Source organism: Enhydra lutris, unplaced genomic scaffold (assembly GCF_002288905.1).
Source record: "Enhydra lutris kenyoni isolate GAN:26980312 unplaced genomic scaffold, ASM228890v2 scaffoldscaffold37, whole genome shotgun sequence".
Lineage (NCBI taxonomy): Eukaryota > Metazoa > Chordata > Mammalia > Carnivora > Mustelidae > Enhydra > Enhydra lutris.
Window position 1 is genome coordinate 20,893,095 of NW_019154121.1, and position 22,789 is coordinate 20,915,883.

The following is a 22,789-nucleotide window of genomic DNA, read 5'->3' on the forward strand; positions in this document are numbered from 1 at the left end:
ACAGAGATGTGGAGGCTCAGTGACCGTCTAGATGGAGGGTGTCTGAGAAATGGCTGGCAGGTCTGAAGGACAGAAACAGAGGGTATGCTTCTGGCAGAAGCCAAGTGCTCTGCCGGCTGTGAGAAGGAGCAGAGGAAGGGTCAGGAAAGTCAGGCTAATGGATTTAGGGGTGGTAGGGAACCCCTGGTCAGCAGGGTTAGGAGGGACTGACATATTTACGGGGTGCCTCTGCTGCCCAGCCCGTGGAGGAGGGTCGCAGTGGGAGGGGGGGTCCCAGCCAGGCCCTCATTCCTCCATCTACCCGCCAGGTCTCTGAGTCCCTGGACTGCGGACCCTCGTTCCAAGGGGAGCTCTTCTCCACTGTCACTTCTTGTGTCCCGGCCTCTTCCTCCTCTGTTAAACGCCGAGCCCGGTGTGAACCATGACCGACCTCCTTCTCTTAAAAAAAAAAAAAAAAAATACACTATTTACTGAATTACTATACTAAGCCTAAAATAGAAAAAAAATAAACAGGGAATGGGAGCAAGGCACGTGCTCTCTCTGCCTCTGCTTTGTGACAGGGAAGCTGTGGGTTTCAGGGCTATGTTCCTAATAATTCGTAGTCACTCAGCCTCTGCCTCGAAGCCAGTGCCTTGGGTCAACAGGCTCACGCTGATAAGAAGACATAGTCGTCCACCAATTTAACAGCCTAAAATGTGTCTCGGCCTTATTAACATATGTTTCCGCGGGGATGTTCCTTCTCCAATTATAACTGACACTTAGCTGGAGCCTTCTAAAGTGGGCCTTTTAAAAATAAAATGTGGGTTTTTTCTGAGGATAGTAATGGCTAACGTTTTTTGAGCACCCACTGGGTATTAGGGACCATATATACCAGGGATGTGTATTAACTCAGTTCATCCTCAGAACAACCCCAAGAGGTTGGTACTACTGTCCGACAGATGAGGAAACTGAAGCACAGCGAGGTTAGATAACTTGTCCTGGGTCACACAGCTTCTGAGTAAGTGGTGGACGCATATTTCAAATGCAGACTTCCTTTGGAATTTTAAAAACATGCATCTAAGCATTGCCTTCAATTCCATTTTAGATATATCTAAATCAAACTACCAGTATTTTATACCACCTGATGAGTGGTAAGAAGTAAAATAGTAGCTGCCGTAATTGTATTCTTTCATTCATTCAGCACACATCTCATGAGCTCTGTGGATGCCAGGCCTGTCCTCGAGGAGCTGCAGTCAAGGGCAGAGGCAGACACGGACACAGACCATCCTCTAGCTGGATGTGCAATGATAAATCAATGTGCACAGAGGTAGAGAGGCCGAAGAATTACTGTCCAGGAAAGCTGCAGGTGGCTCACTGAGAAGGAAGTGAATTGGGCCAGATCAAACAATGGCCTTCCATTTTGACCAAGAGACTGGAATTTATCCTGGAGCCTCTGCAGAGCTGCTCTGGAAGCATAAGCAGGGCAGTGGGATGATCTGGGCATAGGAGATTTCTCATCTGGCACAACCTACAGAGCCAATATCATCGAGTGGTTGTATCCATGTGCCAAGTTCAACCCCTCGGTCAGGATGATGGCTCCACCAATCAGAAGCCATGTAACTTTGGGCAGTATACTTAACCTCCCAATTTCCCATCTGTAATTTATAGATAAGCATAGTACCTATATTACATAATTGAAGTAAGGATTAAAATATTATTAGAACATTAACGGAAGTAAGTACTCAGTACTCTGCTGCTACTAATAACAGTATATTGGCTCTTATTGTAAAACCATTGTTAATATTACAAATTATTAGTCACTGGTATTAATCATGGCTCACTTTACTTTATTGCTTCCTCTATAATACCATCACCATTATAGTCATTCATGGGGATGGGTTGGAGGTGAAGGGCCAGAGGGCACAGAGGCTAGGTGACAGTCACCATACATCCTCAAGCAAATTACACCAGAACAGTGCTTTGGGTCAAAAGCTAGGATTGGGTCAATTTAGGGAGTTATAATCAGCCTTTAAAAAAAAAAAAGAGAGAATGAAATAGGAAATATCAGAGTACATTGTTCATCATGTAGTAACTTCAGTTTTGTGAATCTTATTTCCATTTTATACATATAAACACACATATTCATGTACATAAGTATATACATCCAGTCACAATGTAAGATGCTTTTCAAACTATGGATTGCAGGCACAAAGGTTTTACACATCCTGGCATGGGGAGTATTATCACTGGTCTTCTGTCCAGCCCTGCCCCTCAGGCATTCAGAGGACCAGCTGTCATCTAGTCAGCCAGTGCCGGGAGGCTGAATGTTAAGAAACCAGAGCTCAGAACCCTCAGTTTGGGCCCCAGTAAGATGATTTGATTTCTGTGGATCCTGGCTCAGGCTCTTTGTCCCAGAACTGATTTCCAGGGGTGTTTTGAGAACTAGGTCTCCAAAAGTATCATTTATACATCTTGATTGGCTCTAGTTGCAACCCCATGTCATGGTTGGTCTACTAATGTTGGCTTGGTTACTAATGCACCCTGTGGCCTTGGCTCTGGGCCACTGTTGCCCCATGTATAAAATGGGAATGAAAATAGTTGTCTTATGTGCTTTATGGTTATTATGGGGCACCAATAAAATCACAAATGTTTGCACTCTTTGAGTATCATGGAAAACATGTAGAAGGAAGTCTACAGTAGACACTTGGGATCCGTGATAAATCCCAAAGACACCAAGTGATAACCTCAGACCATTCTTTGGCTGAGTAAATGGCTTTCCAGGTTAGGACATTTGGACCCATCTGAGTGGGTCTAGAGAGTTCTTTAATGAGATGAACAGAGTTTGCTGTGGAGTGCAGGCTGAGACTTGCCCTGGAGAGGGCCTTTGGGATCTTGGTAGGGAAGAGATACATGCTAAGTGCTCACCCCAGTGCCTGAGTATGGTCATTCATTTCACAAATTCTTAAGTAGCCTCTGCTCTGTGTCAGGCCCTGTCCCAGTTGGGGACATGTTGGGAACAAACACATGATTCCTATGTAGAGAGATTATGGAAATCAGTGTGCTCTGGTCTTTGTTGTCGGCTTCCTTGATACCCATCGCTGGAAGAGAGGCTGAGGTGTCCTCGTGGTGGGCAGGCGGAGGCTGAGGTGTCTTCGTGGTGGACAGGCAGAGCCGCAGATGGGGACCGGATTCATCATCAGAGCCCCTGGGTGCATGGGCCCCTCTGCTACTAACATGGGTGTGGCAGTGGAACAGTGCCCTCCCCTCCCCAAGTCTTAAGTCCCTCCTCCACAGCCTTTCAGGGCCAATCAGGTGCGAGACAGACCGGGGTATTGCCTCTGCCTCCTGGGGCCTGAGCTCATGCCCTTTCTGCCCTTTCTTTGGTTCCCTGGCTTCAGACCACTCGGCCCTGAGTGCCGCGAGGACCCTGTTCGTGGATGTGGAGGAGCGCAGGCCGGAGGCCATGGACGTGAAGGAGAGAAAGCCGTACCGCTCGCTGACCCGGCGCCGTGACGCCGAGCGCCGCTACACCAGCTCGTCCGCGGACAGCGAGGAGGGCAAAGCTCCACAGAAGTCCTACAGCTCCAGCGAGACCCTGAAGGCCTATGACCAGGATGCCCGCCTGGCCTATGGCGGCCGCGTCAAGGACATGGTACCACAGGAGGCCGAGGAGTTCTGCCGCGCAGGTGAGGGCGGCAGGGGCGGGGCCAGAGGCAGGTGTGCTCCTGGGTGCGTGGGCACGCGGGCACGTGAGCAGGCGGGAGGGCGGGACGCAGGTCAGCACCGGGCCTCGGCTCCTTCGGCTCCTGGATCTGGTTAGAGCCTGCCGGTAACTCATTCTTAGCTTGTTCATCTTCACGCTGTTGGCATAAAGAGGTGGTTAGGAGCAGGGGCTGAGTTCAGCACTGCCACCGGCTCTCGTCTGGCCTCAGTCCTCACCTGTTAGACGGGCTTGAGTGGTCTCCCGCTGCTGAAGAGCGGCGTGGTGGAAGTGGTAAGCAGACATCAAGTGCGGAGTCAAGTCAGCTGTTGGTTTTGTTACTCCTCATGTATGTATCCATTCAACAAAAGAATCACCTTCCTTGCAGGAAGCACTGTCCTAACTTTGGGAGGAACACGTTCCTGAGACAGACCTAACATCCTGGCACCTGTCTCCTCTCCTTCACTTCCTGAGTATAGTAGTCACCAAAGCCTGTCCAAATACTTTTCAAATCCGTCCCTCTTCTTCACGCCCTCAGCCAAGTATCCCAGTTCAGACCACTGTCATCTCTCTGGGAGGGTTGACCACCACCCCTTTCACCTGGTGCTGCCCGCTTTGGGCCATTCTGTGCACTGCAGCTAGAGTGAAGTCGGCAATGACTCCCCATTGCCCTCAATCTGAGCTCCTTTACCTGGCATAAGGGACTTTCCCCAATCCGTTTTTCCTCCCTGGACTCTTTGATCCCCTACCTCTCCACACCCTCCCACCAGGGCTCCAGCCCTGCAGACCCACTCATCATCCCCACGAGCACCGTGGTATTTCTTCCCTACCCTGGTGCATCAGTGATTGCTGTTCTTCTGCCGAAAGAGCTGTGGGCCTTCTCTGATGCCTGACTGGCTGCTACCAATGGCCGATTCTGCCCCACCTGCTCCCCCTCCAGCCAGGATTAGCCAGGCCATGTGCTGTGTAGTTTAGATCTGTTTTGGCATTGTTACCTAATCCTTACAACAATGCCAGGCTGAACCATTTGCCCCAGATCTCAGAGGTAAGAGGAACCGGTCTCATGTACACACAGCCCCTCTGAGAGCCTGGCACGCAACCGGCCTCTTCCGTAGGACCAAATCTACGTGAGAGCCAACCTGTCAGGAAGGCTGCCTCTCAGGCTTCAAAGAGGAAAGTTCTTCAACTCTTGTCCGGTTTATGGTTTAGAGCTCAGACTGGCAAGTGACAGATCTGGATTTGGATACTGGATCGGCCCTTTTGACTAGCCTCAGCTTCCTCACCTGGGCAGTGGGTTACTGGTGATGCCTCCTAATAGTGTGTGCTCATGAGGATTAATGAGGATTGTAAATAAAGCCCTTGACACAGTGCCTGGCATGGAGCAGGTGCTTCATAAAGACCGCCTACCATGAATAGCCCGCTCTGGGTCTCAAGGAAGGGAAGGGACAAACTGGTATCAAAGCTTTCTTCCAGCTCTCTTCTGCCTGTGCTTGCTAGAGCTCAGCCAGCCCCGACCGGCCCCGTTTGGCCTGCGAGTCACCCTAGCACATGAGTCTGCACGGAGGAGCCCCCTCATCTTTATCAATAATAAGTCAGAAGCATCCCCATCTCACAGGCAGGCATGACCATGGCACTCGACAAAGTACTTCCCTATCCATTACCTCCCTAGATCCTTAAAAATTCTGTGAGGGTAGCAGATCCTAGATTATTGTCTCCATTCTAAAGAGAAGAACTTTGAGGCTCAGGTGATTGCCCCAGCCCAAGATCGCACAACTTGATGTTGAGAGACGTGGTATGTCTACCCATGCCTGGGATCTCAGGAAAGAGGCCAAAAGTACATAAAGTGAACAGATCATAAGGACTTCTCATATCTGATGAACCAAATCTCCTAAACTCCCACCTCGGGGGTGGGGGGCGGCGGGGGGGCGGCTAGGCTGGCTCACAGGGATCAGGGAGCCTTGAGAGTCAGCCCTCATGAGATGTCTCAGCTCATTCATACTCATGCTGAGTCTGGCTGCCTAAAAGGGCATGGAGGGCGGGCACGCCACATGGAAATGGATGCAGCCTGGGCTGTTTCTTTCACATTCTTCTGATGTGTGACTGGCCTCCCTTGAGAGGGCCAGCCCATCAAGGCGGGAATATGAGCTGGTGTTGGGGCGGGGAATGAGACGGGCTGAGAAGGGAGGGCAGTGAGAGGTGAATGGGGCAAAGCAGGGCGAATGGTGTGCGGAGAGAGTGGGAAGCAGACTGAGGGGATTTAGGCCCCAATTGCAAGTTTCTTCTCCTTAGAAGAAGAACACAAGGGGAGCGAAGGGCACATAGCGGGATATTCAGAATATTTAACATCCGTCTGACCCCTGCCCTGACCAACCCTGAACGTCTGCCTAGCCACTGAGCAGAGCCCGGTGGTCCCTGCTCTGCTGTGTCACGTGGAGGCTGGACATTGTTTCTAGGGAAGGGGCTGGAGTAGCAGAGCAGAGGCAGCAGGCAGAGGGTGGGAGGAGGCTCGGGCATCAGTTGCAGTATGCACCAGTAGAGAACGGTTCCATGACTATAGCCTCACATTAAGGCTGAATACCAGGCTTGGGGCACCCCTCGTCCCACTGTAGCTCTCATTTCAGTAGCAGCCCAGGTGGTGTCTGCTCCCCTCCTTCCCTCTCTATCCGTCCACCAAAGTCCTGCCAGACTTTGTGTCTCTTTTCTTACAACTTGCACTGAGCACCCACTCTGTGCCAGGACAGAGGTGCTGCTCCCAGAGCCGCCTGGGACCCTCCGGAGCACAGAGCTGATTTGCAGTGATCCCCGTGACTATGGCCAGAGCTCTCCCAGCTGGCTCCCCTCCTCCCTCTCTGGCAGGTCCCCTCCAGGACCAGGGGAGGAGACCTACTCACTTGCCTTTGAAGATTTTCCTATTCAGCCCTGGCCCTGGTTATAGGAATCCTTCCAAGTCTGAACATCTCTTCTTCCTCTGTTCTCCAAGTTCACTTTCATCAGCAGACCTCTCCTCTGAGCGCCCACTCTCTGCCTCCATGTTCCCAGAGCATTCTCCGTGGATCTCCCCACTTTGGACTTCAACCCTTAATCATGGTTTTGGTTGTATCTGCCCCACTTGCTATGAAATCTGGCACCACGCCCTATTGTGTGTTGTGTGTTGCTGAAGGCCACAGCCAGCTGGAATTGGTTTGGATGTGAGTGCTACCTGATTAGAAGGCCGTTTCCCAGATCGTTGGTTTATTTGGGATATGGCTGTTGGTGCCTTTGTCCACCCCTCTTTCTCATCCCCCAAATACTCATGGGAATATAAAAACATGGGAGAAGCTGTCCTTGAATAGACATTGAATGAACATTCAGGTGTAACATGGACGCTGCATTTCCCATGGAAGGGGAAATGTTACTCAAATGCAAATCTCCGGGTGAACTCCCCTCACCTGGGTCTTCCCTGGCCTCAGTCCTGGACATCGCCAGGCCTTCCTGAGCCCTCCAGTCCTCTCAGCAGCCCAGCTCTGGCTGTGCACCGGGCTCCCTGGATTACTCCAAAGCCTTCAGATTCCCGCCACAGTCCCAGCCCCACATGGCTTGAGGAAGCAGAAGGCAGATCCCATGGCCTGTGTGAGGCCCACTTTTCTCTGCCAGTGCCCATCTTCCTTGTCATGCTCCAGGCTTTCCTGGCCTGGCAGAAAGGACCTTCAGGTCCCAGGGCAGCCATCTGCATCCCCTCAACTAGACGACTGCCCTGCTCAGGAGTGCAGCTTTCTGCCAGGTCCTCCCTGGACTGGACATCAATTTAACAGACATCTCTTGAGCCCGTACTGAGTGCTGGGCAGGGGGATTTAGGAATGAGTGTGACATGGTCCCTGCATCCACTGAGGGCAGCAGCAGCGGAAGGGTCAGGCCGTGGCCTGTGTGGGACGCCTGAGGCCAAGGACTCTTGGAGGGAGCGTGGCTGTAAGAAGCAATGACTGCCTCGCAGGGTGTAGGTGTTAGGGGCAACTTCACAAGGGAGGTGCTGTGCAAGGTAGGCCTTAAAGGATGTGGAGGGGTTGGGCCGATGGGGGAGGGGCAGAGAGGCCTGTGCGGGGAACACCACGCCAGCTCCAAAGTCAATAGTGAATCCGAGTTGAGGGGTCCGGTTTCTGGCGGGGTGACCCTAACCAAGCTCACCTGCCTTTCCTCCCAGGAGCCAACTTCAGCCTGCGGGAGCTGGGGCTGGGAGAGGTGACGCCCCCTCACGGGACCCTGTACCGGACAGACATAGGCCTCCCGCACTGCGGCTACTCCTTGGGGGCCAGCTCTGACGCCGACGTGGAGGCCGACACCGTGCTGTCCCCCGAGCACCCCGTGCGGCTGTGGGGCCGGAGCACACGATCCGGGCGCAGCTCCTGCCTGTCCAGCCGAGCCAACTCCAACCTCACGCTCACCGACACGGAGCACGAGAACACCGAGACCGGTGAGTGGCCTGCGTGCCCATGCCAGGCGCCTGGATCTTGAGGCCAGGCTTTTCATGACAATATTGATTTTCTGCTCCATTGCTGGGGCTTGGGTGACATTGGTGAAAGATTGCTTTGCTCTCAGGGGTCAGAAGTCAGAGCCTCTGCACAGTCACATGAAATACCCACCCGCTGGTGACACGCCAGAGACTGGGTCGCTGTTCTTCGTTTTCAGATCGGGGGGCGCCTAAGGCCCAGGGGGATTACTTGCAAGGTGCCTCTGTATGGGGGAGCAGCGGTAACCAGCCCCCAGAGGCTTGTTGTCCGTCACGTCAGCCGTGTCTGATCCTGCCCGAATCCTGCTCGGTCTCCAGCCTCCAGGGGCTCCACGGTCCTGGGCAGTCGCCACAGGTGCGCCCTGCCCAGGGTCTTATGCTGGTCACAGCATGGCCTTCAACAGAATCTGTCACATCAGGGTCACAAAACGTGAGGGGTTGCTCCCGCTTTCCCTTGATCTCAGCTACAGATCTGGGGACACACAGGCTGTGGGCTGTCTAGCCCTGTCTCACCCTGCAGCCCTTCTTCCAAAGCCCGAGTGATGCTGTGGGAAAAGAAGAAGGCAGCTAGTTCACATGCCTCCTTTTTCAGGTGAAAGGAAGGGAACCTGGTTTCAGAATTTGCCTCCTTCCTTTTGGGACCTTGTTAACAGGTGTCTGAGGGGCTCTGGCGTTAGAGACAGCCCTGCGGGACTCTGCTCAGGCAATCTCCTTTGTCTGGGGCTTTGTTTCCTGCCATGCTCCAGGCAGCTCTGTGGACGCAGGGCAGAACTGAGGAGCCACCTGCTGGGGCTAGCAACCAAGTCCCGGGGAGGGTGGCAGAGACCAGAGACGGCCTCTCTGCCCAGGGAAGGAGAGGGCTTTTGTTTGTCAGAAGTCTGATGAGGGGGTCTGCTGGTGCTTCTGTATCAGAGTGAGAAGGGCAATGTGAGTGAACACTGGGCCAAGCCGCGCACCAGTGTCCCCTACTGGTTTCCGGCTCCAAATGCAGGCTCTTGGTGATCGCTGTCCAGGATTCCCCAGACTCAGGGTGGGGACCATGTCGGAGGCGAAGGTTAAGGCAGTTTAGTCTTTGAAAAGGATGCTCTAGCTGGGTTATGCACAGCACAACCCCAGATTTGGAGTCAGGCAGGAGCCCAGTAAAGTCAGAGTCAGGTGAGAAATTTATTTACCTAAAGAGTCAGGTACAGCAGAGTTCCAAATACCCATTCCACCACCTCTCCCGGAGAGCTCGGAGGTTTCCTAGGGAACCTGTGCACCTGTCTGAGGGGTAGGAGAGAAGCAGTGCCTAGATGCTGGCTTGGCATTGTCTCCCTCCCTTGGCCCCCAACCAGCCCTGTGAGTGGGCCAGTGACCGAAGTACCTGAAGGAGATACCCCTCTCTGCAATGACAAGCCATCTACTGTCCTTCCTCCACCTTCTCACTAAGGCCCAAGCCAAGCCAGCAGCCCCTTCTCCCACCACTCCCACCATGCGCTGAACCAGAGCAGGGACTTGATGTGTAAGTCCTGTACAGAGAAAATGGTCTCTGATTAGGAGGCTGGAAACCTCAGTTCCATCACTGACCTGGGGTGTGCCACTGGATAAGTTGGATCCTTTCTCTGGACCTCCATTTCCTCAACTATAAAATAAGCAGTTTCAACCAAATCTGCATTTCCTATATCTGAGAATGTTAATAGTGCTTAGGTTGGTGAGGGGATGACAATAAGAAAGCACTCTGTGGTCAAATAATGTAAGAAACACTATGTTGAATGAATTCAAACCAATTTCTTTACTGCAGGACTTGTCAGAGCCTTTAATCTATTAAAATGTGCATGCTAATGGGTAAATCACCAAGGAGTGATAGAGGCAGCATTCCCCCAGTTGATCGGAGCATGGAACCCTTTGTTCTCAGAGTGTCTGATGGGTTCAGTGTTCAGATGAACACCTTTGGAAATAACTGGGCTGGATGACCTGCAGGCCTTTCTGGATGTGGGGTTCTGGGACCCGAGGTGGTTACATTCAGATGAAGGTGCGCAAGAAGGAAAGGATCGTAGTGACACTGTCAGTGAGCAGCTGCTGCTGAGTGGTAGACCCCAAGCACAGTGCTGGTGCTCTAGTTCTCATATTTCATCTCCCCTCCCCACCCCACCACAACGCCCCTTTGAAGTAGGTTTTTTTTATCCCCTTTGCCAGAATAAGGAAACTGCACCAAGGTGTTAAGATACCTGCCAGTCACACAGCTAGCAAGACAGGATTTGAACTCAGGCCTGTATGGCTCCAGAATCTTTCTTCTCATAGTCCTGGTGCCAGTGCATTCCCTCTGCAGCAAAAGGCTGAGGTTGTTTGTCCTTTTGAAGGCTTCTTGCCATGGTGACAAATGATGATCTTTCAACAAAGTCATGACAGAGTGAGGTGCACACCGCCCACATTATTGTGTATTCCCTGAGAGCTGAATTATAGCCGAATTAAGCCTCTGTTGGGTGATAATGACAGAGTCGAGGAGCCTGAAAAGCTTCAGCCTTTGATAACGGGGACAGGAAATGGCTGCCTGCTTCCTCTGGCCAGGCCACCTCCTCCTTCTGATCATTCGTTTCGATACTGGCTGCAGCCCTTAGGCCTCTCTGTACTCAGGGCAGACAAGCAGGTGAAGGTGGGCAGGTGAGCCTCATGAAGACCCCCCTGGCCTCCACAGCCCCTCCAGGCCCAGACTCCCTGAGCCCAGACACCCGCAGGTGCTCATGTTCCTGTCCACCTGCCCGGAGGTGGGAAGCTACACTCACAGCTGTGTCCTACTTGGGTCTAACTAGTGACAGGAAATCGTACTGGCAGTGCATGCGCCATAGGAATGACTCCCTTTTTTCTGCGGAGGAGGTCGACAGCGTTCTTGTTCACACCGTTGTCTCTCCAACTTGCAGCTGAGGGGCCCGGGAGGTGAAGATGAAAAGAGCTGGAGCCAGGCCCTTCCCAGGAGTCTGGTTCTGTCCTGGCTGCTCTCCCTCCCTTCTCCCTGGCCCTCTCATCTCTATCTCCCTCTCCTGCCCTCCTCTCTTTGTCTTGCATTCCTCTCCAGCCCCAGTTCTTCTTCTTCGATGAGAACTCAGGTCTTACTACCAGAACAGGGCTCTGTCACACTGGGTGCACTGGCCAGCCTCTCACTGTGTGGCCGCTCTTTGGGAGTACAGGGGAGCCACACGGAGGGCCCACTGTGTCAATCCACTGCTCACTTGCGATTGCCTTTAAGCCTCATGACGATGCCATAGCATTCCCATCTCCCAGATGGGAAAACTGAGGCTCCACAAAGGTTGGCTAACCTGGCAGAGACTCTGTGGGTGGTTAAGTCAGCAGATCAACTTAACCAGGGTGGGAAGTCAGATCTCCCCAATCCTATAATCTGAGTGCTTTGCCCAGCTCCACTTGAATCAGTAAGTGCTGAACTCTCAAATGTGTGACCAAGTTCTCTGAGATCCTTACCAAAGGTGGAATGCAAAGTAACCCACAGTGACTTCCAGCCACGGGAAGGAACATCCATTCTGCCTCCCCGCCCAGCCTTGCATTAGTCAATAGTAATTGTCAACAGTATTGATAGTGGTGGAGGCTTTTGCTGAGGTCACAGTGATGCTGCACGCAGCTGCCATCAATAATAACTTTTATGGGGTCCATTAAAGGCAATTTCTGCCCCTGAAGGTTAATGTCAGCAGCTTTTATGTCACTGCTTAATATCTAAAATAAATACAGGATTGACTGGGTAACGGAAACACAAATCTTCCATCCCAGGGCCATCAGGCAGAGCCAGCCCTCGGGCCTCTCCTGATGAGGTGGGGCCAGCAAGCTAGGGGACAACAAGATGTTGGCGTCAATCCAGGCACACAGTCGGCGCTCAATAAATGTTTTTTCACAAAGCAATGGTTATGGTCCGAGCTCCATTCCCAACCACTGGGTCCGGTTGACACGACGTCTCTGTTGTAGATTCCTGTTGTCATTTGTTCTCCATCTATCCCAAGCTCCCTCGGCATGCTGGGCATTACTCTAGAATCAGGAGCCTGGATGAATAGCAGGGAGGTGGAGACATGACAGACATCCTTGTGTCTCCGTCTACAGTGGAGGGATAGCAGGCACCATGGCTGGGTCAGAAGAGCAGTGGCTCTGGAGTCTAGTGAGAATACCCGGCTTCATAGCCTCGCAGTGCCACGTTCGGCTCTGAAATCTTGGGTGAGTCCCCCGTCCTCCCCGAGCCACAGTTCCCTCATTTCTGAGACAACACAGCTGTGGTTACTAGGGATGGAGAGGAAGGGGATGGGGAGTTGGTGTTTAATGGATGCAGAGTTTCAGTTAGGGATGTTGCAGAAATTCTGCAAAGGAATAGTCTGATGGCCATACTTAATGCCACTGAGTTGTATGCTTAGCCCTGGTTTAAAGGGTTATATGTGTTTTGCCACAATAATAATTAAAAAAAAACAACAAAACAGAAAAAGCATATCATCTTCTTTCCTTGACGTGTTGCTATGAGCCTATGCTACAACATAGTGAAGCATGTGGGGAAGCATGTGAAGCGTGTGGTCTGTGTTGGTCCTTAATTGATGCTAGCTCTTAATATTAATTTTTCAAGGAGCTGTAGAATGATGGTGAAAGTAGCCATTGGTTTTACCCTGAGGGTGCAAAGGCTCATTCCTTCTTTCCACTCACGTTATGCACCTGGGCTTGAAGGCCACGTAGGATTTCACTGAGCATCAGGGCTCTGAGAGAGGCGTTCCCAGCACAGGTAATTGCACAAGCCAGGGCTTAGAGACGTGTGAAGAGGCATGGTAGGTCTGGGGAATAGTGAGAATTTACTCTGTGCTTTAATCCCAGAGGCAAACTGAGAAATGCATCCAGGAAAGAGACGATGAAACAGAATCACGGTTACCCCCAAATTATCACGCAGTCTAGGTGTCGAAAGGGAAATTATTGGTTAACCTAATTAGGCAGCCAAATTGCTTATTCAGAGTCAGAAGATTAGGTGAGCATCTCCAAAGCACAGTGAGAAAGAAGCTCATTACCAGTTTAACTCAATTTATCCTCCACCCTCCCTGGCTCCATGCTCATGAGACGTGGTTTAAAAAATCTATAAGAATATCTATCATTAATTCCCTAAGTGGCCAGAATACGGCATCTACCCAGCCATCTTGTAGGATAGGAAGCCGGGCCCCCTTGGCTTGAGTAGGGATTAGACATCCACATTTGACTTCTCTTCCCATGAGCTGGCCCACACTCCCTCCCAGGAATGCAGAGGAATTAGGGATTAGACTCTCCGACTGGGCAGTAAAATGAGGGCTGTAAGGCCCCGAGTTCCATAAAGGATTAGAAAGGGCCTATTAGAGAATTTGGGAATCTGAGAATCAAGGAGCTAGAAGCACCTTAGGGACATCAAGCCTATTGACTCAACCTTTCCTCAGTTTCTCGCCAAGGAAACAAATTCAGAGAAGCTAGGTGACTTCCTGAAGTTTGCACAGCTAAAAAATGGTGGCACCAGGGTTTGAGTCCAAATCTGCCTCTCCCCAGTACCCGTTATCTTTCCTGACCACTGCACTCTACAGTTTGCTCTGTTTTATAGAAACTCTTTTATTAGTTCAACATGTACCATATATATATAAAATCTGGGAGGTGATTCTAAATGTTTCCAGAACATAAAGTTCTTCATCAGTATTGGAAGCTTGCAGGAAAGACAGAATCCATAACCCATTAGAGCTGATTTGGAGCTAGAGATCATACCAGGCCATCCTCAGATTGTGAGTTGCTGGAGAAAAGACATTTAAAGTAGGGATCATACTCCCTGATATGAGGAAGTGGAGATGCAACATGGGGGGTTAAGGGGGTAGGAGAAGAATAAATGAAACAAGATGGGATTGGGAGGGAGACAAACCGTAAGTGACTCGTAGTCTCACAAAACAAACAGTGTTGCTGGGGGGAGGGGGGGTTGGAGAGGGGGATGGGGTTATGGACATTGGGGAGGGTATGTGCTGGGGTGAGTGCTGTGAAGTGTGTAAACCTGGTGATTCACAGACCTGTACCCCTGGGGATAAAAATATATTATATGTTTATAAAAAATAAAGATAAAAAATAAATTAAACAAACAAACTAAATAAAGAAAGAAAGTAGGGATCATAGAAGTTTAAGAGAAAAATTCCAACCAGAAGAAGTACTGGCCCCCTGGGCTTTGAGGGGTGGAAAAGACTGACAGGTAAAAAGGGAAAAGGAAGGGTGTTCTGACAAGGTATGAAGATGGACAATGAGTCTGGCAGATAGGGGTACAACTAGGAATATGGGGACAGTGTGCTCAGAGGGAGGGCTGGAAAGTTAGAAGGATCACCAGTCATTTACCATTGGTTTATTGAGCACCTACCACATTGCCAGGCACTGTTTTAGATCTTGGGGTTCCAGCATGATCAAAACAGGCAAAACTACCCACTCCCCAGTGAGGAGACTGACAATCAACAAGTATGAAAACTACATGATGTAGGATGTTTCCAGATGATAAGTGTTACAGAAAAGGAGACAGGGAATTCCAGGGTGAGAGCAAGGCTGCAGTTCTCAGTATGGTGGCCAAACAAAGCTTCTCTAAGAAGATGACATTTGAGGCATGGGAGTGAGTGGTGAGGATGTCTGGAAGAGACGTGGTCCTGGCAGAAGGAAAAACAGGTTCAAGAGCCTTGAGGCAGAAGTGTGTCTGGCTTGTTTGAAAAGCAACAATGAGACCAGTGTGGTTGGAGTAGGGGAGGAGGTCAAAGAGGTGATGTGGGGCAGGTCATTGCATGGGCAAACGCGGTAGGGTCCTAAGCTGAGGAGTGACAGGCTCTGATGAATGCTAGCACAGGAACATTCTGGAAGCTATGTTGAGTTAGACCCTGGTGGGCTACTATTATTATTGCTATAATCTGGGAGAAAGAGGATGGACACTCAGACAAAGAGGAAGTTTGCAGGCAGTGAAGACGGGATCTGGGCCTGAAGAAGGGAGCAAGTCACCTCTTCCCTGGTCTATGCAGGGCCTTGTAGCAGTGAGGAGGACCTCCATACTCAGGTTCTGTGACTAAGATGGGCTCCTTCTTCTCATGCCACATCCCATGCTCTTTTGTGGCCTTGGTCATGAACCATATCCCTTGCTCATTCTTCATACCACATTCCAATTTTCTAACCTTGCTTCCTGACTCCCACTCCCAGCCTTGCCCTATCCCCTCATGAGATTCGTGGCACCATTTTTTTTGTTGTTGTTATAATTTTGGCTTTCCTTCACCTGTTAATTCCAGCCCTTCCTTCTGCTCAGACTGCCTTGGTAAAGTCTAACACAGGGCCTCCTCTCCCTAACATCACACCTGCTAGAATTACCTGTGATCTAGAAGCCAGTATCTGACAGCCACTAACACTGTTGTTCTTGGGAGTTCCTTGTAAAAGGACTTTAAGAAGTCCTGGCCCAGTTAAAATGTGCCCCAGTCCGCTCCCCACCCCTCCCGGGCTGTGCTCTGTTGCTCTCCCTGGTGGGCAGAACATGCTAATACAAGAGCACCTGGCTTCTGACTTGGGAAGAGGAAGAGATAGGGAGATTCAAAGCTATGCTAAATTAAGATAGATTGCTTTCTTGAAACTAAGTTAGGACCTGCTGTGTGCAGAGAGGTTCAGCAAACCACAGTTCTGCTTTCAATTAGAGCCAACACGATTTTCAATTCAATGGAAGCAATGATGTGCACAATGACAAACGTCCTATGAGAAGATGTTTTCCAGGCATTTTTTTTTTTTCCCCACCAGTAAGTTCAGCTTTGTCTGGGGAGAATGGCTCAAGGAGTAGTTGGTGGTGGGAAAAGAGCTCCCTGCCCACAGGAGCCTAGTTCCAGTGCCAGGGTGTGTGGAGTCTGGGAACAAATTTGGTGTCAGTTTTAGGCTCTGTCACCAGTCCCGGTATGACCTTGAACCTCTCACTTCTCCCCTTTGGGTATTAGTTTCCCCATCAGCCAGATGGGGTTTTTGGAATCTCAGGCAGCAAGATAACTTGGAAGGAGAACGGTCTTTGGAGTTGAACTCGGAATCCCAGCCTAGCCACTCAGCAACTGGATGGTTTTGAGCAACCTACTGAATCTCACTGAGCCTTGGTTTCTTCACCTGTAAAATGGGAACAAATGAGTGCTGAGCTCCCAAAGTTGTAATAAGCCTGCCAGGAGACTGTGCGCGTGAAAGAAACAGCACAGTGTGTTCCAAATTGTGGGTCATGACTGATCCTTACATAAAAGGTGGGGCTCCGCACCATCATTTAGAAATGTAATAACAAAGAGAACAGAGAAGAGGAGAATAGAGTTCATAACGCATAGTAAGGTCAGTTGTTTTGTGAATTTTAAAATTTAATTCTGCTTTACACACAGCATTGGTAGGAGGTTATCCCATACAATGTTTTTCTTATTGAGGAGCTGAGTGAGAAAGAAGTAACTTTAAAAGATGGTACCAGGCACGTAGCAGGACTTTGTGCGTGTCGATTACTCTCCTTCAAGAACACCTCAGCCTAAAGAGTCCACGATTCGTGATGTCAGAGTCTTGTCCAAAAACTGTTGACATTGTATTTGGGGGGCTCCCTTACTGAGAACGAGTATAGATTTGGCAGGGCTTCGTGATTCAGTTGGGTTCAGGGATCAGATTGGCTTGCCCAGTGTCACGTAGCTTGTATAGTGACAGCTGGCATCCCTGGTCTGTAGATCCCAGCCATTTATCCTGTGAAAATGGCCAACAGGGTGGCTCATATGCCCTGGGGTCGCTATGAGCTGTGAGGACAGCAGGGAAAGCTGACCCCCAGATGGGAAGAGCTGACTCAGGAAGTTCCAGGGGGCTGGAAGGGTCATCCCTGAATCCATAGGGCCCTCTGGGTCTCCGCTCAGCACAGAGGCAACTGGAGAGGAACCCCAGACAACAGCATGTCGAGTGAAATTTGGCTTCCCCCAACTCGTGGATCTTGATTACAAATTCAATTACACACTAATCAAGACAGGCAGATGGACCACAGTCTAGAAATGGCTTTCTTTCCTTTAACTTCGGGCTGGAGAGAAGCCTGTGGAACAAAGCAGGGGAAGGGCTCCTGGGAGTTCATGGGGGCCTGATATATGAAGCACAGAGCAGAGAGTTTAACCACGGCCACTCCCAGGATACGGAACCGGTCTCTGTGCAAACCCCACCACGTACCTCTTTAGGGAAGTGGTCTCAGAGGAGGCCAGACCCTCCCCCAGACTCCTCCCAAACTGGCAGGCCCAGCTTCTTGTGACAGTGGGAGAGCAGCAATGGCAAAAAAAAAAAAAAAAAAAAAAAAAAAAAAAAAAAAAAAGAGAGCACTAAACTAGCAGCCAGAAGCCTCAGGTCTGATACGTGGCTGTGTGGACTATATAGAAACAGCATGGCCAAGCAAATGGGACACAAGAGGAGATGAAAGAGAGAAAAGCTAGCCTCCGTCATGGTGGAGGACAGTTCAAAACTACCTGCTCAAGAGCTCAGCCTTTCTCTCCTGAAGGTTGGAAGGAACCACAGAAAAGATTTCAACAGGAGAGGTCAAAGGGGGCAAATTGCCTCGGACAGCACTGGGGTGGAATGATGTCCCTCCCAAAATTCATATGCTGGCGCTCCAAGCCCTGCTATGAGGGTATTTGGAGATGGAGCTTTGTGGAGATAATTAGGGTTAGATGAGGTCATGAAGGTGAGACCCTCAGATGGGACTAATGCTTTCGTAGGAAGAGTGAGACGTTGCTCTCTCCATACGAGTGCACTGAGGGAGAGCCATGTGAGCGCGCGGTGGGAGGACAGCCCTCACCAGAACCTCACCATGCTGGCACCCTCCACAGCTGTCAGAAATGTTTCTGTCGCTTAAGCCACCCAGTCTGTGGCGTTTTGTTATGGCAGCCCAGGCTGACAAAGACAGCCTTCAAAAGCTTCAAGAACTTGGGCGCCTGGGTGGCTCAGTGGGTTAAGCCGCTGCCTTCGGCTCAGGTCATGATCTCAGGGTCCTGGGATCGAGTCCCGCATCGGGCTCTCTGCTCAGCAGGGAGCCTGCTTCCCTTCCTCTCTCTCTGCCTGCCTCTCTGCCTACTTGTGATCTCTGTCTTTCAAAAAAAAAAAAAAAAACTTTAAAAAAAAAAAAAAAAAAAAAAAAAGCTTCAAGAACTTGCCAGCCAGGAAGTCACAAAGCTGGTCCCTCACACGGGACTGTCAAAATCCAGACCTCTTAACCCCGCCCGTTGCCTCACAGAGACAGACCTGCAAAACTGTCTGGGTGCCTGACTGCCAGTGACTTGGTGGGTTAAAAAGGGGCTGATATGCAAGACCATCGCCTCCACAATAACAAAACAGAAACAAAACCCTTGATGTTTTCACACTTGGAAACACTGGCTCCGGAGTCAGACAGCCCTTTGACTTCCTCGCTGTGTCACACTGTGTTACACAAGCAAGCTTCTGAAACTTTCCGTGCCTGGGTGTCCTCACCTGCACAATGGGCATCATTCTCCTCTCTGCCTCATAGAGCGGTTATGAGAATTAAATGAGCTCAGAGACTGAAGCGCATGGAATCGTGCCTGGCACTCAGAAAGGGCTGTGTGAGCTTACACTGTTGTTAACCGCACAGCACTCTGGGAATGACAGAGTGTTTTCTCATCTTGTTGAACATTTGCAACAACCTTGGGGGAAGATAACTCCCTCCTCCTTGTTTTGGAAGTGCTCTAAGATCACAGGGCTGCAAAGTGGTGGGATGGAATCCAGTCCCAGGCCCCTCTGACCCCACACCCACACACTGCCGTCCATAACGGGGACTGGCAGCTGGTCAGCCTGCCTCTCTCTGCCAACAAGCCCCCCCACCCCCACCCCAGCCACCGAGGTCTGATTTGCCTCCGGCCAGTTGCTCCCAGGCTGTGCGGTGAGAAAGATCCTCAGCCCAGGCTATCTGTTCAAGAAGCAACTTCCCTTCAGATAAGGAGGTGAATCCTTTATGTTCCAAACAATGAAGAGGACTTTTCCCTCCACTACCCAGCTCTGAAATTAGTTTCCTGTGTTCAGCTTTGTCGGACCTTGGCTACAGAACAAATTGCTTTTCTGAATGTGCCTCCAAAAAGGAAATAATAGTATGGAACAAACCCAGTTTCAAGTGTGGTATAAACAAAGGGTGAGTGTTTGCCATTCTAGCTGCTTGTAAAGATGGAAGAGGGAGGAGAGAGTGGCCATCCTGGGCAAGAAGTAGGCTGTGAAAATGCAGAGGAAACTCCTGGATAGGAACCAAATGGGCTAAGTCAGAAGGCAGACAACACATCAGAAGTGAGGCGCCCCAGGCATCTCTCTGCTCCTGCAGCCTCACTTGGTCACACAAAAAGAGAGAGACTGCTCAAGTCCCGAGGATTTACCCTTCTTTCTGTGTGCATCTACAACTTTCCATCATTCATTACCTCAGCCCTAGAGTTAGCAGCGCTGAAAGATGCATTTTATTTGGAGAAAATATTATGTCAGTTTTTTTCCCCAGCTAGATTTAAAAAGCTCTTCAAAAATCTGCTGTGGCACTGGGCCATTATTACTCACATTTAGGGAGTGTGTAATAGCTCACAATGTCCTTTAATACCCAGCATTTCATAAATTATCACATTATCTCCCTGGTCCCAGCACCTGAGCCCACACCCTGACTTTGAACCCTGACAATGGACCTTCGAACTTGGAGCCCACGTGTGGGAAATGGGGGGGCAGTGCCCAAAGCTCAGTGAGTCACTGGAAGGACTCACGGGGCTAAGCATGTAGTGGGACACACGGCTGAGGTTTATTACAGCAGAAGGATACAAAGCAAACCAACAAAGAGAAAAGGAGCTGAGGGCAAAGTCCAGAGGAAACCAGGCACGAGCTCCCAAGCATTCTCTCCCAGCAGAGTCACACAGGGTGGGCCCGAGTCCCCAGCAATAAGTGGTAATGACATGCAAAGCACAGTCTACCGAGAAGCTCGAGAGCCAGCCTGTGCCCAGGGATTTTATCAGATGGCTGGTCGCATCACTGCCTTCTGCCTAGCTTGTGCCCAGATTCTAGCCTTTCAGAAGGAAAGACTGCCATTACTTGTCCACGCAGCGTAGGCACCGTAAAGCCACTCTTACCCTTTAGGGAAGCTTTAATGTCAGGTACGGACCTGTTTACCAGTCATGTTCCCGGACTCCAGCCCAGGGCCAGCCTTGCCAGCAGACCTTTCTCAGCCCCTGGTGCTAACTGTCGTGTGTGAGCCACGTGGACCCCCTTCTGCATAACTCGGGAGTCACCCTAGCAGACCACCCAGTGTGGACTTCTCAAGACAGCTTTGTAGCCCTTCACTCTTTCTCTTTCGTGTCATAACACTCAAGAGTGTGATTACCCACGTCATGAGACCTTGCTTAACAAAGAAAGTTGACTATTAGGGCAACACGGGAGAAGAGAGAATGACCTGATGGATCTTCCACAGGAAAAGAGACGCATGTCTAAATGCTGTCACAGTGGGCCTGGGGCCAGGGCTCCTTGGTCCGCAGTTGGATAGATGAGCTGGGGAGCAGGGGGAGGGTTGTGGTGAAGCCACATGCACAGCCATAAGCACCGAGCAGCACGTGCTGTGCGGCCTGCTGGTGCCCCACGAATGCGATGGGGAAGCTGGTGTGGGCTCTGACCCGGGACTCTTGTGTGAGGAAGAGCGGCATGGACCCAGGCAGTATCCTGCAGAGTATTACGTGAGTGCCGGGAATGACCCTGGGTGGCCAGGAGAAGAAACCGTGCCAGAATAAAATGATTCCCAGGACCCCCTATGGTGCGAAGCATCTGCCCAGGAAGAGCTGGGACAGGAGCCCAGGAAGGAGAATGGCCATCACAGTGGCCTCATACTACCTACCCATCCTGGAGCACTGTTTTCAGGAATTCCAATAGCAATAATAATAGTAATAATCATCATCATCTCAGGGTGCTGGAGCCAGGATTCCTGCTTGATTCAGAAACAGGCTAGGGGAGAAAGCTTTACCTGGTAGTCATGTGTAGAAAAGTCCCAGACCCCCTCAACTCTAAGTCAGCCCTCTACTAGGGCAGGGAAATATCAAAATATCTTTAATGCCTTCCAGCCAGAAACCACCACAAGTTCCCCAGTAGCTGAGTGGGGTTTCTGGACTCCTTCCAGTGAGAACAAAGGCACAACCTGGGGAGCCTTTGGGGGGCCCAGCAGAGGGTGTGAGAAGGAATGTACAGGTTTTGGCCCCATGTCAGGTGATTTGGGGGTGGGTTCAAGGAAGAGGCAATCTGCTCTGGATTGGCTACTGTCAGGTGGCAGAGGTAACTGTGCCTCGGTGTCTTAAATCTTACGTAGAACCCAGAAAGAATGAAGTCAGGTCAAGTGGTAACTGCCAGAGCAGCCGCCGTGACCCACAGTATCCCGGATCGGGGGGAAAGCTCAGTCATTTTGTGGCTTGGTTTGGACGGAGTTCTGGTTTTGTTGGAGTTAGAGGCATGATCACGGAGTGGTTTTTGTCTTAGTCTGTTCCAGTCAGAGCCCCCATCAGAAGGAGGTATGTGAGATTGTCCAACAGGAGAGAGCCGGGCTGGCTCCTGGCTGCCGGGGACTGCTTTGTGCTTTTCTCCTCGTCCCAAATCAAGAGACAAGGGAACAGACCCACAATACCAGGATGGCGGCTTGCTTCCAAAGCCTTCAGTGACCTGTGTCCATGGTAAATCTCAGTATCCCAGGAAGATAATAATAAAAATTATTCAATACTCAGCACAATTATATGAAGTAAGTACTATTAAATACTTATTTAAAAATATGGCTCAATGGGGCGCCTGGGTGGCTCAGTGGTTAAAGCCTCTGCCTTCGGCTCAGGTCATGATCCCAGGGTCCTGGGATCGAGCCTCACATCAGGCTCTCTGCTCAGCAGGGAGCCTGCCTCCTCCTCTCTCTCTCTGCCTGCCTCTCTGCCTACTTGTGATCTGTCTGTCAAATAAATAAAAATCTTTAAAAAAAAAATATGGCTCAAGAAATAATACATGTTGTTCATAGAATCCTTATTATTGGTCATGGAAACATGAGCCTCTTTACCTAATCTCATTTCAGCCTCTTAATATCTCTGTAAGATTGGCATTTTGTTTTTGGCAGATTAGGAAATAGAGGCCTGGACAGGGTAAGTGGCTTACCTTGAGGACACCTAGGTAAGAAATGGTGAGGGCTGGATTCAAACACGGATCTGCCAACTCCCAAACCTGTGTGTTTCCCCTGTCGTAGGCCTCTTTGACACATGGCTACCTATGGCAGTGACAGAGATGACTTTCCAAGCTATGGCAGTGACTGATCTTAGTCCAAAGAGCATGACAGCTCTGGGACTCTTCTGAAGGATGTTCCCAGACGGGCGGTGGGGGGAAGTGGGGGTCAAGACCACAGCATGGCACAGGCTGCCCACACCCAGACCCCGGCAGAGTGTGGAGGTTCCTGAGAGCTGCTATCATGGACCCAGCAACGTGAGCTCCTCCTGGCATCCCCCGAGAGGAACGATCTATTTCGGAGGTGAGGGACGTGAGCTGGATCTATTTTTTTTTTTTTAATTCTTGCACAGTTGGCAGTTTAATATGAAAAGGAGCTGCCCATTATCAATTAACTTCGTATTCCACCACAACGATGTCTTAAT

General features: G+C 50.6%; 1 protein-coding gene across 1 annotated transcript in view; it reads left to right on the forward strand.

Annotated features, from left to right (window-relative positions):
- The first annotated feature begins 3,373 nt into the window (after positions 1-3,373).
- Positions 3,374-22,789, forward strand: part of LOC111154485 (teneurin transmembrane protein 4) — a 373,890-nt gene continuing 354,474 nt past the window's right edge. Inside the window, exons 1-2 of the mRNA XM_022514097.1 lie at positions 3,374-3,665; positions 7,857-8,126. Of these exons, the coding sequence (XP_022369805.1) occupies positions 3,443-3,665; positions 7,857-8,126 (493 nt within the window). The 5' untranslated portion in view covers positions 3,374-3,442. The remainder of the gene's footprint in view (positions 3,666-7,856; positions 8,127-22,789) is intronic.